We start from the raw sequence: 15,858 nt of genomic DNA, 5'->3' as shown, positions 1-15,858 counted from the left end.
ATAAATCTCGGGAGTTGCTAGTGGCTATGTTTCCAATTTATGAAGGAGCCGGTCCACCATGAAAGAGAAGAATGACTCTAAAGAGAGAGGAGAAGGAGGGAGTCCTAATGATTCTAATGGTTCCGGGGCTGTGGCTTGGCTGTCCCTTTAGACAGCCCACTATCTTCCCAATAAATTCTCCTTTTTGCACACATCATTTGGGTATGAGGTCCAAATAGTTCTAACACAGAGAAAATAAACTCTCCTTTTAGTTCTAATAGTTATAACATGCAGTCCTAACATATAGAAAAGAATTCTACTTTTAATAGTTATTAAGGAAAATGAATGAGATAAAGTAAGTGCCTGGTGTACTGTGTATGTGTGTGTCCTCGGTAAAGCATGACTCTTTGAGACCCTATGGACTGTAGCCTACCAAGATTCCGTCCATGCGATTTTCCAGCCAAGAATACTGGAAAGGGCTACCATTTCCTACTCCAGGGGATCTTCCCAACCCAGGGATTGAACCTACATCTCTTGTGTCTCCTGCACTGGCAGGAGAAATCTTTACTACTAGCTCCACCTGGCCTATTACTCGGCATATAATTCTTGCTCAAGAAATGAAACTTATTAACATTATTTAGAAAATTGAAATATAAATAATTAACAAACACAATTTAAATTTTTTTTTTAATTTTATGGCCACACCGTGTGGCATGTGAGACCTGAGATCTCTGACCAGGGATTGAACCCGTGTCCCCTGCATTGGAAGGGCAGAGTCTTAACCACTGGACCACAAAGGAAGTCCCTAAACACAATTTTCTTAGCTTACAAGTCTCCTTTCAATTTCAAAATCACTCAAAAGTATTCTTTGGTTTGGGATCTTGAAAGAATTGCAAAATAAGAGAAATGCTCTGAATTAATTTTGCTACACATTATTGTGTAAATCTAAGTAGTTCTTACATAGTTAAACAGGCTTCAGTTCAGTTCAGTTCAGTCGCTCAGTCGTGTCCGACTCTTTGCGACCCCATGAATCGCAGCACGCCAGGCCTCCCTGTCCATCACCAACTCCCGGAGTTCACAGAGAATAGTAAAGCCTCTGACCCAGAAACTCACAATTTCATGCTTAATTCATGTGTTTGTAGTAAATACATGGAGGGAAAGTGGGAAAAGTAACAGACTTGCATTCTACTTTTCCCACACCTACAGGAAAAAGCCTGACACATTTAAATGGGCAAAATACTAATGTAGCTGCATGCACCACAGGCTTCACAGAGGGTAAGCGATGCGGTAGAGAGAATGACAATACCTGGAGAGATACCACACTGACATTATCAAAAGGGATGTGTCCATTAGGCTCTGTGACAGCTGGATTTGCATAACATGTCACACCATTGATGGCAGGTAATGCTTTAGGTTGATGAGTTTTTTCTTGAGGAGGACCAAAGTCATTATTTCCAAAGTGGGTGTGATCATTCTACAGGGAAAAACAAGACAGGAAAATGTTACAAGAAGAAACAAAGATTGCTCATGCAGGCAAGAGAATTTAATGGTTTTTATCTATAAGAGAAAAATGTAGTATAATCTTTTTAGATTAAAAAAAATTCTCTCCCTTTAAATGTATCCTCATTTATTAGATTCTGTTGTGGGTTGTTTTTTTTTCATGTTTTAGAGTACATATACCTTCTTATGTTAATGAATATGAGAGGAAACAAATTATGTGCATCTGTTATTGGACATTAAATTGTTAGTATTTACTCCAAATTCTACAATAAGAATCAACTGTTCCTCTTATACTTATCAATATATTGATTCTTTTCTTTCTGCTCATATTCACAAGTCTAATAACTGAACTGTTCACATAACTGTAAGAATAAAATTCCTGCCTTTACAGGCCTATATAAAGTAACTTTAGAGGGTAAAACATCAAACATTTAAAATAAAGTCCATTTACCTGACCATACGTCTTCAATAACATCTTTAGTGTTCTTTCAAAAAAGAAAAGGATGTAAAATCCGCCAAACACAGCAACTGCCTTCTCAACATAGTTGTTAACTTTAGGATTGAATCCAAATGCCTAAGGCAGAAAAAAAGGCTTACGGTTAAGATCAAATAATTTAATTTAATTCAGTATATATAATTTTCACCACAGTTCTAAGTCCATCCTTCACATCCAAGTAATACTGGAAAATTTACCTGCCAAAAACCTGAAATTTGAATAATCAAACTATAAGAGATGGCATCGAAGTCTTATAACCAGAGAAAGCTCTATTAAATAAAGCCCCCAGAGTAACTTATAGTTTCCTAGCTATAAAATCTTCAGCAATATTGGCCTAAAAAAGTAAACTTTTCATAGTAAAAAAGCAGTACTGATTCCTCTATTTATAAGATAACAGTAGATATAGGTCATAAAGACAAATGAGACATTGATTACCCACTTTTCCTAAAAGTAATATATTTTCCCCTCATATCCAGAGTCAAATTTTTAAAGCAAATATGGCAGCTCACTTGGATTACTGTTTTCACAAGAGATCTTCTTGAATGTAGAGGATCCTAGTAAGTCCTACAGAGATAAATTAAGAACTGAGCTCCAGAATAAAGAAGAAAAAATTTAAGATACCAGGCACACAGACACACACGCACACACAGACACACACACGCACACACAGACACACACGCACACACAGACACACATACACACACACAATGATAATGAAATAATGCATCATTTAAAGAACATAGGGCAAGAGCAAGAGTTTGAAATTATAGAGCCAAGAAGTTCTAAGCAGATAAGAATTACAAACTTAGAAGACACCTGGGTTCTTGTTCTACATTTGTCTCTGCAGGGGAGACGTCATGTCTCATCTTCATTTCAGTAGCTTCTCTGGACCTATTTATACAGTGCAAAATGACATAAAATACCTGCTCCATATACCTAACACAGAGGGTATGAAACTAAAATAACAAAGGGGAAGTAATTTTGCCACAAAAGGAATAATTATGCAAATTGGGGTTATTATTAAACAGATAGATTCTTTAGTGTTTACATAATTCTCTGAGCACATCCATCCATAATTCCCTAATTAATACAGAAAGGCAAAAAAAATATCTTTAAGTGCTACTGAAGAAGTGTCTTATTTTCCTAGTAGACATTTTTATGTATTATTACATTTTCAATAAAAGAGAAAACTTCAAAATCATAAAGGTACAATCCTCAGTTCACATACAATATCAGTTTAATTTAATTTGACCCACAAATCAGATGAGTTAATATATATGTTATATTAAATATGGTCCATGTATAATATTACATGTAATGTTTTTATTCAGAAAATCTGAACTATAATCCTGGCTTTGTTACTGAGTATAAGTGATTTAATCTCCTTGGATTTTAATTTTTGCAATTTTGGATTTTAATTTTTGCAATTGAGGGTTTGAAGTACATGTTCTCCTAGGTCCCTTCTAGATATAATACTATGACTTTAAGAAGTTACATCCCCACTTTCATACAGTTATAATTTCCTAAAACTTATGAGCTGAAGGTGGTACTACTTTCTCTCTGTTTGGAGCTCCGCCTTTGTATGTACACGGGCTGGAGTAATGTCATCCACGTGTGCATGGATTTCTCTAGGTCTCCTTTGTGGCTCCTTCCTATTAATGTCTTTCTCTCCTTCCCATCTCTTTGCCTCTAGTCATTCTCCTCCCTCTGCCTCTATTCCCTATATGACCACATTATACATTTGAAGTAAAACGTATATATCATGTGCTGATTAACTCTGGGCAATGGCATTGGTAACACATAACATTAAAGGAAAAAGTAAGCTGCTATTTATTTATCGGCCCTCAATTGATTTTTTTTCCACAGTCAAAAAAAAAAGAAATGAAAAGGTTTGTCAGCCTTTTTCTAATATGTCCTCTGATCTTCCACAGCGGTTGTAAATATATGAAGGAATTTTGTTGTATATGTTTAGTAAATTAGATACTGTGTGCTCTCCAGAAATAAATAAATAATAAGTACAGAAAATCAAATTTGCTGAATGTGTGACAGAATGGAGTTGTTAAGGCCCTCCAAGGTGTCCCAGGGCTGTCTGAGCACGTCCTGGTGTCTAGCCACCCAGAAGATGAATTTTCTCCCTGACACTGACTTCCCCAGAGTTTGGGACAAGCTTTTCCATTTGCTGTGATTCAGCTTTTTCTTATCCAAAACACTATAAACCAGACCATAAAGTGCTGCAAGAATTATGGAGGCTTAAAATGTACAAAGTGGTGAAACATTTAAAAGCAACAATTATTCACAGAAATAAACAGCCCAACCTCCTTACCTCTGGTATAAGTTGGAAAATTGCATTTGAAAATAGAGTCCCAATGGCCAGCCCCACAAAATAGGTCAGAATCTTAGGGAAATAAGATTTCTTTATCAATGGAGTCAAAACCAATCCGAGGAGAGATGCCAGATTAATAATTGTCACTGACAGGAATCCATATCCCCAAACTGTGGGTGAGAGGGAAAGAGTGGAAATTAATTAGTGCAAAGGAGCAAACGACATCTTACTGTACATTAAGCCTGAAATGTGTTTCTTCTTTAAAGGCTTTTCAAGGAGAAGATATGGGGGGGTGAGTGCAAGATAGGGGTCGAGATGGGTGGGAGTGGTTAGCTTCAAGATGACCATAGTTGCTGACACTGAGCTGGTCATAATCACTCGTTTGCAGGCGCCTGTGGACAGCACCTCCTCGGGAGAGGAGCAGCTCAGCCCCCCACCTGGGCCTCCAGGGAGCCCCAGTGTAGTGAGCACTCAGGAAGGGAGCATATGGCAGCGGGGGAGAGTGCATACCTTGCACAACTCACCCTACTGGGCTCAAAGGTGAAAATATGCTACACACATAGATGGGGGTGCATTCTTCATATCTCCATCCGAGGGCAAGGCACCCTAGTGATGCTTAATAAATATTACTTAGAATGAAATGATTAGATGGCATCCTAAGGTCTTTAGCCAATGGTATGCATGACCTTTGGGCCTCAATATCTCCTCAGTTATCCTAGAGGAGATGGAAGACAAAATGGGAATGTGAGGAACAGCCTGTGCGAACTGTGCAGGTGCCAGGGTAGGACAAGCTGAGACACAAGTTAGCCCCTGGAACTGTCTGACACTAGCTTTGCCCATGGCCTCACTCACGGCATGCAAAGGACAGTGTGAAAAATTAGAAAGCTGCCTCTGAATTGTCACTTCTTTAAAATGTCCAGAAAGCATTTTTAAATGTTGGGGTGTTTTTTTTGTTGACACTATCATTGGGGTACATGTTGGCGAGTGCTTGCCATGTGCCATGCTAACTGACTGCTGCTAAGTCACTTCAGTCATGTCCAACTCTGTGCGACCCCATAGACGGCAGCCCACCAGGCTCCCCCATCCCTGGGATTCTCCAGGCAAGAACACTGGAGTGGGTTGCCATTTCCTTCTCCAATGCATGAAAGTGAAAAGTGAAAGTGAAGTCGCTCAGTCGTGTCCGGCTCTTAGCGATCCCATGGACTGCAGCCCACCAGGCTCCTCTGTCCATGGGATTTTCCAGGCAAGAGTACTGGAGTGGGGTACCATCGCCTTCTCCGTGCTAACTGACTAACCTGTATTAAATCATTTTATCCTCTCAAATCCCTGTGAGGCTAGTACTATTACCTCCTTAATGCAGTTGAAAAAACCAAGGCACGTGGAGTTCATTTGAATTTATTTAAGTTGCCCAAGTCATGCGAATAGAATAAGAGATTTAAACCCAGTCCAGTCCCAGGACCCACATTCCTTAGCAATATGCTTTATATTCCTTAGAGGTGATCTAATTTTTAAAAAGCCCGAGACTCAACAAAACAGTGAACATTTTATATTGTGCTTCCTGCATACAGGATTGCTGACCATTACTCTAATGACTCTAACTACAAATAAACAGTCCTAGCAAACGGAGCCTAGAATGTAGACCAAACGGTGGTTTCTGCCAACAAGGTGTTTGAACCATTGGCTTGGGGAGGCTAGCAGGAACACATATACACAAAGCAAAACAAGGTAGCTTGGGCTGAGCACCATATGAAGAGGACAGATAATAAATGTTACAATGTTACCACAAAGATCATCACAGCACCCACCATGCCTTTATCTTCCACAGATACTTTCCTATCAGTCCCAGACTCCTGACCATCCCTAGAGTTATCTCACCAGACTCCGAAGATCCACCTTGTTCCCATTTGTTACCTTATCGCCTAATGCAATACTACCCACACCCCTCAGCACTTCCACTTAGAGAAAGTTCTCAACCCCACCTCTTCCTCCAGAGTATAATCTGTGTGGGTAGCCCTTAGCACAAACATCCTTCTATCCATCACTCGCCTACATGTGTTCATTCTTTCAATAAATATTTATAATCTAATCAGGTAGATAAGATATATACACATCGAAACTAAAATCAAAAAATCAAAGTGCAAAGAATTTTTTGAGTATCAAACAGAGGCAAAGCCACTACAGGTATTAAGCTCATCAGTTTCCCCCTGAGATATCCTATTCCACTACCCTGGTCCACTGTCTCTATAAACAGCAGAAGCATCAGGATCAATTCCAATTTCTCACTCCCCACAGTCAATTCCAAACACAATTAGCAACCAAACTCAATCAATTCTGCTTGAGATATTTCACTCATTTCTCCATCCCATCACCTGTGCCTTGAGTTCAGGCTCTTGTCATCTCCCAGTCTTCATCGGCTGCCTTATGACAGCCTTCTGTCTGGTCTTCCTCTCCCTACTTGACACAGCCACCAAACTCATTATCTGAAAACAGGATTCTGATCACCTTGTGTTCCTATTTGCAACTGCCCTTCATATAAACTGCCACACAACCTTGACAGTACTGTTTATTTACCCCCTTATCAACATGGCTTTCATGGAGACACAATGTTTTCCATATACAGAATATCTTTGCACTGTGATTCTTTACCTAGAAACACCTTTCTGTCCTCATTGCCTGACAAACTCACACACGGCTCTCCACACCAATGATAAGACCTCCTCTCCTCCATGAAGCCTTTCTGGCTCCTCTGGGAGGAGATCTCTTCCTCATCAAGTTCCCCACAGCTCTTTGAAGATATCTGGGGCATTTGCCATTTCTTGCGTGCCACTATCATTTTATCACTTATATATTTGTCTGCTTCCTAGGTGGCACTAGTGGTAAAGAACCCACCTGCCAATGCCGGAGACACAGGATCAATCCCTGGGTCAGGAAGATCCCCTGCAGGAGGGCATGGCAACCCATTCCAGTATCCTTGCCTGGAGAATCCCATGGACAGAGGAGTGTGGAGGGCTACAGCCCATGGGGTCACAACGAGTCGGACATGACTGAAGCGACTTAGCACACATGTATGCATATTTGTCTACCAATTATAAGATTTTCAAGGACAGGGGCTATGTTTTATTCATCCTCAGAGCCCAGAATGTTGCCCAGCAAATAGCACACATACCTTGATGAATTAATGAATGCCATATTTTCAAGGCACAGCCTAGAACTCTGTCAAAAAAATACCAGTTCATTTGCTAGTCCAATGTTTCTAACCTTCCTTACTATCACTGTGCACATTTATTGGAACCACCTGGGGAATGGTGGGAGTGTGTACCATTACACTCCAGGCTCACAGCATAGCTTTCCCTTCATGTTGTTAGGGCATTACTCAAGGGGAAAAAAGATCCATTCATCCACTCAACTTGAGCACCAAAGAACGAATTAATATCAAAATATTCCTTGAACCTCTCCATCTACACATGGGACTCCCTTTAATGATCTGTTTCAGAGAAAATCCTTTCTCTCTGCTTCTCAGTGAGCTCTGAAGGATTATTAACAGATTTTCAAGGAATATTAGTAACAACAGCTAACGTGTACTGAATGCCCATGATGTGATAAGACTATTCTAAGAACATCATCTTTTCAAACTCATTTAATTCTTTTATTTCACAGTTTTTAAAAGGATAAATTAAACCATTTAACCCATTCCCTAATGTCTTAAATAAATGTAGTTGTTGTTTTTTTTAATTTAGTAAGTAGACATGATATAAATTTTAGTTCATCTGGCTCACTGTTATACAACAAAACAGGAGTCAGGAGCCCTGGGCTCTCATCCCACTTTAGGTATTGTACCTGAAGGAAGCCATTTAACCCCACTGGAGCACAGACTTATGTCATCGGTTGTATTACAGAGTTGGACAATGTGGTTTTCAGGGATACTATTAAGGGTAAGATACTATTATTCTTATCTGTTATTTGAATTGAAAGGCATTCTGTAACTAAAAAAAAAAAAAAATGAGGCAACTTTAGACCATTAACTTACTGCTAAAATATAATTAATCTCCTAGAAAATTTGATTTACCATCAGTTTATTGCACTCATCAATATGAGTTTGTAAAGCACATGAAAGGCAACTGCAAAATCACAAAATATGAAGTCTCAGATTATGTGAAACTCTTATCTGCTCACTGAAATATCAGAGTAAATGTACTCATAAAATCCTGGTATCATGACTCTTTCAGTTCAGTTCAGTTCAGTCACTCAGTCGTGTCCAACTCTCTGAGAACCCATGAACTGCAGCACATCAGGCCTCCCTGTCCATCACCAACTCCCAGAGTTCACTCAAACTCATGTCCATAGAGTCAGTGATGCCATCCAACCATCTCACCCTCTGCCGTCCCCTTCTCCTCCCACCTTCAATCTTTCCCAGCATCAGGGTCTTTACAAATGAGTCATGACTCTTTGGCTTGCTTTTATTTTGGTTTTTCATTCCCTTGAATGAGCTCAAAATTGTCTCTGTATTAAGTAAACTGTTATATAAAGAATCCAGGGCATTTCATTATTTAAAAAATCATTTCTGTGTTAGAAAAGAATAGTCTTACATGGGGGCCAAGGAATGGAGTCAACCTCTGAGCACGTGTGTAAGAAGAGCAAAGGCACATTCTTCCTATTTTCTGCCAGGCACTGTTCTAGGTACTTGCATATGTTAACTCATTTACTATTTCCAACAATTCTACAAGGAAAGTACTATTACTATCTCCATTTTACAAATGAAGCACAGAGACAGGCTGTGTAATCTTGAGCAAATGATTTTGAACTGTGTCTCAGTTTCTTAGGCTGTAGAATGGGAATAACTGTTCCTTCATCATTTAGTTGTCCAAAGATGAATTGAGTTAACATATAAAAGAATTTGGAAAAGTGGCTGTTACAGTAAGCACTACATAAAAGTTGGCTATGATCATTATTTTTGCCTTCATTGTTATCCCTGTTACTCATATATACACAAAGGAATCCAAAAGTTGGTAAAAAAAAAAAAGGCACTTGCTTTGTTGAGGCTTCCCTTTTCTTCTCCATTTTTACTCTATGTTCTCTATCTCTTTATGTTCTCTATCTATATCCGCATTAGATGTGCTCACTCAGACCAGTGGCTCCAAAGACCACTAGAATGACAAATCTCCAGCCTCAACCTAGTCTCTGGATGTGTGTATCCACTGTCTACTGGACATTGCCCCTTGTGGGTCTACATCAACAGCTTACACCAATCACATCAAAAATACACTCACCACTCGCTTCCTCCACAACAAAGTGCTCCTCCCCAGTCTTGTCCACCCCAGGATACAGGTGCAACCATTTATACAGTTTCTCTGGCTCAAATTTCATTCATCTTTCCCTCTCACACATCCAGTGCAGAGGGCAAACCACCTTAGCACCATCTCCAAAGTCCACCCTGAGTGCCCACATGCTTTGACGATCAGTCATCCGACCCTGTGACCTCATGGATTGGGATGTTTTCCTGGTGAGAATACTGGAGTGGGCTGACACTTCCTCCTCCGGGGAGCTTGACAACCTAGGGATCGAACCCACGTCTCCTGGGTCCCTGCGTTGCAGGCCAGTTCTTTACTGCCGAGCCATCGAGTCATTGGGGAAGCCTCACAGAAATCCATCCTGAATCTGACCGTATCTCCTCACTTCTCCTCTCCCACCTTAGATCAAGCCCTCATCAGGCTAAGCCCCCTACCCCTGATCCATTTCCCTGCTTCTACTCTTGCCCCATAACAACTTACTCTTCAAACTGCAAGTAGAATAATCTTTTACAAATCCAAATAAAATCATATCACCCTCTTGTTTAGAACCCTACAGTGTCTTCATACCACATTCAGAACAAAATTCAGTTTACCACGCCCTACAGGCCCTCCCTATCTGGCCCCTGGCTACCATCTCCTTCTACTCTGCTTCCTGCTCACTGTGCCCAGACCTGCATGCTTTCTCACTGATGCATAAGCACATGCCAAGATCATCCCCAAGCTTATGCTGGTATTCCCTGGACCAAGAATTCTGTCCCCCAGAGAAGATCTAGCCATGGCCCTCTCCCTTCCCTCAGTAATCCTTAATAAACAGAAAATAAAGGAACAAAACAAAAGAGAATTAAAATACTCACGTGGGGCAGGTAACAATCGGAGAATACCATGAAATTGTAAAGTTAGCAAACAGCGCCTCAACAGTTGGTTTATCTCACTCATGAAAGAATTCTTCCACACATTTAAGTATGTGAACTATATATTAAGAATATACTCACTTATATTTTAAATTTTCTTTACAATTGTTTTTTAATGCAATAATCTATGGCAACACTACTATAGGCACTTAAAATAGTCAGTGGCATTTTCTTTCATTTTTGAAAATCAAAGCAGTAATAACTCAGTACCTTAAGATTTAATTTAGAATCATACTAGCTCCCTTTTCCCTTTACTGACAGTGACAGATAAATTGACAGGTTTTAAAATAATATGATAAGCACAAGGTAATGGAAAAGGATCAGTTATGACCCAAATAGTGAATGCAAAAAGTGTAATGTGCCATCCAATGTACACAGCATAAAATATATATTGTTTAAAACTAGACCAAAATTTATAAAATTTTCAATTGGTACCAAGTAAAACTTTGACTCCATAAATAGAAGAGCATAACTTTTGAGGCATAAATGAGTTCCAGTCATACTTACTCTGAAAGATTTCCAGAATATAAGTTGGTTTTTGTTTTGTTTTGTTTTTTTAACCAAGGGATTCTGTGCAGATTGATTCAGAGCAATAAAGCAGAAGTATCTTGATTTCATTTCAGACTAGCCCCCAGATTTTTCCAACAAATGAGAAAAAAACTTCCAACATACCCTCTGAAAGACTGGGTTTTGTTTTGTGTTTGAGCCTTTCCTTGCAAGGGTGAAAGTTCAGTTGCTGTAAGACTGCTGGACAGATGACAGAGAAGTTTGAGCTGGTGATCTGTGTAACATTTGAAAAGCCATGAAGGGAAAAGATCTCTGCAGCTGATAAACACTGAAACAGAAGAAACAAAGTAAACATATATGTGTCAACACAGCAAAAGTCTGCAGCAAAGATACCATAAAGAGATACAAAGTATTTTCTCTAGACACTCAACATTACTGTTTATACACAGTTCAGTTCAGTTCAGTCCCTCAGTCGCCTCCGACTCTTTGCAACCCCAGGAGTCGCAGCATGCCAGGCCTCCCTGTCCATCACCAACTCCCGGAGTTCACTCAGATTCACGTCCATTGAGTCAGTGATGCCATCCAGCCATCTCATTCTCTGTCGTCCCCTTCTCCTCCTGCCCCCAATCCCTCCCAGCATCAGAGTCTTTTCCAATGAGTCAACTCTTCCCATGAGGTGGCCAAAGTACTGGAGCTTCAGCTTTAGCATCATTCCTTCCAAAGAACTCCCAGGGCTCATCTCCTTCAGAATGGACTGGTTGGATCTCCTTGCAGTCCAAGGGACTCTCAAGAGTCTTCTCCAGCACCACAGTTCAAAACAAGCCTACTGTAAAAATGTATAGACCTCTATAATTGTGAAGCAAATCACACCTCTTTAATGCTAGAAACTAGAAAAATGGCCAAAAAATTTTTTCTTGATCAACAGCCTATCTATAGCAGCCAAAATGTAAGTTTGGGGATTTCCAGGATTCTAAAAATATTAACAGTGAACCAATTCACACAAAGAGGTCTAAAACAACTTTATATCCTCAGTCTTCCATCTCTGTTTTTCTTTGGTTCAAATAGGTATTTCATGGAGGCTACTGAAGTGGCTCAGAATAGCATTTCTTATAGACAAACACACCTGGTTCCCTTATAATTTCATGATTAAGAAATTCATCCATCCTAGACTAAAATAATAAGAATCTTAATATGTAAAAGTTGTTTGAAAACAGGTCTTTAGAACAAGTCATTGTTTGCTAAAATATCTATTATTCTCAGTGATGGTGGGTAGCTTTTCTGTATCATAGAAAGTTTTGAAAATGGTGCGAGGCTGTTTAGAAATTCATTTAACTATTAATAAGGAATAGAGCCTGCATTAGAAAAAAATTCTCTTCAGAAATAACTTTTTTAAAGTGTCAGTTTACTCAGGTATATTTTAACTGTAAACTTTCTTCTATATCCTTGGATTATTAAGATGAATATAAAAGAAATTAAATGTGTTTAATTAAATTAAATTAGCAGAAATTATTACTGCTAATAAATGTTGTAAGAATTACAGAGCATTAAAAATACCCAGTCACTCAAATAAAAAAATTATATCTCTAATAAATGCAAAGAACATTTCTTCACATACTTCAGCCAATATTTAAGCCCCACTAAGACTTCAGCTTTGCTCTCTGGACTGGATTGTGTCCTCCCCAAATATATATGTGGAAGCCCTTTGTTGTTGTTTAGTCCCTCAGTTGTGTCCGACTCTTTGCAGCCCTATGGACTGCAACCCACCAGGCTCCTCTGTCCATGGGATTTTCCAGGCAAGAGTACTGGAGTGGGGTGCCATTTCCTACTCCAGAGGATCTTCCCAACCCAAGGATCGAACCAGTCTCTCAGGGTCTCCTGCACTGCAGGTGAATTCATTACCACTGAGCCACTGGGGAAGCCCTACTGAAGTCCTAACCCTCTACAAAATGTATGAAGTTGCCAAAGGCTAAGACTTCAATTGCCTTAAAGAAAATGCACATTCAGACAACTGTTAATGTTGAAAAATGTACCTAAAGTTATTCTTTATTCAAGCCAAACTCTGCTTTGGGTTTATGACAGTGAGAACTGTGTGCCATCCCTAGAAGAGGTGACAATATACTCGATGCTCTGGTAACAGTCTTTCCTAAGGTCAAGAATAGGGGATAATGAACTAATGGAGGGAAAAAATAGCTTGAAGGCCAACCAGGGGAGAGAAAGTGGGTATAGTGTACTCATTACCATGAGGACACCTAGCAGTATAATTGCAAGGCTCAAACATTACAGAGTCCAGGGAACTCCCTGGCAGTCCTGTGGTTAGGATTCCACACTTGCAATTGCCTAGGGCCTGGTTTCAATCCCTCTTTAGGGAACTAAGTTTTGGCAAGCTACAAGGCCCGGCCAAAAGCAAAAAAAAAACTACAGAGTCCATGTGGCTCAATTGCCTCATTGCATGATTCCAGAAATAAATAGGTCTAGAAGTAGAAACACAAAGCTGCACTGTTTCCCTGCAAGGAAATGCCTCCAAAATAGGAGGAAAAGGGGAAGCTGTGCATAGATAATGTGCAAAGTCTTCTCAGAACTCACAATCTAAGACTTCCTAAAACTTGATGACTGCTAAACAGTTCCTTTTAGATTCTAATGTGACGCATTCATGGGTCAGGAAATCCACTTACAACATCAGAGTCAGCATTTTGTAAGTAAGTAAAAAACAATATCATAGAAACTGTAGAGCATATCACATAAAACAAGAATAAGTATTGCTTAGTCAAACTTTTGCTTCGGTTACACTTTATACATACCAGACACATGGATACTGAACTGCAATATAAAGTTCATTTCTTACTGTAAATGGCAGTAAAGAGTTTTAAAGTCACTATCCTTATGGATGCCAGACTGTCCATTATAAATCATTAAAGACACTAAAAAAATGCAGTCAAGAATATAAATCAATATTGTAAGATAGCTGAGAGTCTTGATGATCTGTGCTGAAAGAACAAAAAGGTAGTGAAACAACAAAACTCAAGATTTGCTTTATGATTTTAGAATGAGGATTACTAACAGTGTGACAAAACTGAATTAATGGCAGCCCTGCTTCATTTAAAGTGGCTATCTATTTCAGAAAACAAACAGTGACTGCCAGAAAAGGGGATGAAGTAGGTGTAGGAGATTAAGAGATACAAACCTCCAGTTATAAAATAAATAAGCCATAGGGTTGTAATATACAGCATAAGGAACATGGTCAATAATATTGTCATAATTTTATGTGGGGATAGATGGTTACTACTTATCACTTCATAATGCCTGCAAATTTCTAATCACCAAAACTAACATAATCTAATATAATCTAACATAATCTAACCACCTAAAACTAGCATAATATTGTATGTCAACTATATTTTCATTTTAAAAAATAAAAATAAAGGAGTTATGAGTGAAAATTAATTGACTTAGTTTAATTAAATATTAGGTTGGTGCAAAAAGTAATTGCAGTTTTTGCACTGTTGAAATTTGACATTTGATACTGGATACATTCTTAAATAAATGTGGTTATGTTACATAACATTTTAATGCACATTTCTCAGTTTATGTTTTTTTTGCCAATGACATGGCTTGCTGTTTATTTTGTATTTATTTTAGACTATGGAAATAATGTTAGACAAAAAACAAATTCAAGTCATTTTGTTATTCGAGTTCAAAAATGAGTAATAAAGCAGCAGAGACAACTCGCAACATTACCAAAGCATTTGGCCCAGGAACTGCTAATGAACAGACAGTGCAGTGGTGGTTCAAGAAGTTTTGTAAACGAGATGAGAGCCTGGAAGATGAGGAGCACAGCAGCCGGCCATCAGAAGTTGACAACCACCAACTGAAAGCAATCATTAAAGCTGATCCTCTTACAACTATACAAGAAGCTGCCAAAAAACTCAATGTTGACCATTCTATAGTCGTTTGACATTTGAAGCTAACTGGAAAGGTGAAAAAGCTCGATAAGTGGATGCCTCGTGAGCTGTCTGAAAATCAAAAAAATCATCATTTTGAAGTGTCATCTTCTCATATTCTATGCAACAACAGCGAACCATTTCTCGATCAGACTCCGACATGCAATGAGAAGTGGATTGTGTCTGATAACCAGTGACAACCAGCTTATGGTTGGATGAAGAAGCACTTCCCAAAGCCAAACTTGCACCAAAAGAAGGTCATGGTCACTGTTTGGTGGTCTGCTACTCATCTGACCCACTACAGCTTTCTGAATCCTGGTGAAACCATTACATCTGAGAAGTATGCTCAGCAAATAAATGAGATGCACCAAAAACTGCAACACATGCAGCCAGCATTGATCAACAGAAAGGGCCCGATTCTTCTCCAAGACAACATCTGACCGTACATTGTACACCCAATGCTTCAAAAGTTGAACGAATTGGGCTACGAAGTTTTGCCTCATCTGCCATATTCACCTGACCTCTGGCCAACCGACTACCACTTCTTCCAGGATCTCTACAACTTTTTGCAGAGAAGACGCTTCCACAAACAGCAGGAGGCAGAATATGTTTTCCAAGAGTTGGTCAAATCCCAGAGCATGGATTTTTATGCTACAGGAATAAACAAACTTATTCCTCGTTGGCAAAAAATGTGTTGGTTGAATGATTCTTATTTTGATTAATAAAGATTTGTTTGAGCCTAGTTATAGTGATTTAAAATTCACAGTCCAAAACCGCAATTACGTTTGCACCAACCTAATAGCTACCAGCAAGTGGAATGCAAACAGCTGTATACTGCACCTTATTCGGTTTTAAATAACACTAATTTTTATTGTGCTTTGAAATAACAAAGTTGAACCTGACACAAAGAAAGCAG

General features: G+C 39.1%; 1 protein-coding gene across 2 annotated transcripts in view; it reads right to left on the bottom strand.

The window, feature by feature from the left end:
• The window catches only part of SLC39A8 (solute carrier family 39 member 8), an 83,303-nt gene that overhangs the window by 40,851 nt on the left and 26,594 nt on the right, over positions 1-15,858 (bottom strand). For both annotated transcript variants that reach the window (XM_070372092.1, XM_005899819.3), the window contains exons 3-6: positions 11,170-11,332; positions 4,299-4,468; positions 1,931-2,053; positions 1,286-1,453 (exon numbers count right to left, since the gene is read on the bottom strand). In XM_070372092.1, coding sequence (XP_070228193.1) covers positions 1,286-1,453; positions 1,931-2,053; positions 4,299-4,468; positions 11,170-11,332 — 624 coding nt within the window. The remainder of the gene's footprint in view (positions 1-1,285; positions 1,454-1,930; positions 2,054-4,298; positions 4,469-11,169; positions 11,333-15,858) is intronic.

The sequence above is a fragment of the Bos mutus genome, chromosome 6 (genome assembly GCF_027580195.1).
Source record: "Bos mutus isolate GX-2022 chromosome 6, NWIPB_WYAK_1.1, whole genome shotgun sequence".
Taxonomy (NCBI): Eukaryota; Metazoa; Chordata; class Mammalia; order Artiodactyla; family Bovidae; genus Bos; species Bos mutus.
The sequence above is the reverse complement of the archived record's forward strand: the minus strand, read 5'-3'. Positions and strand labels throughout refer to the sequence as shown.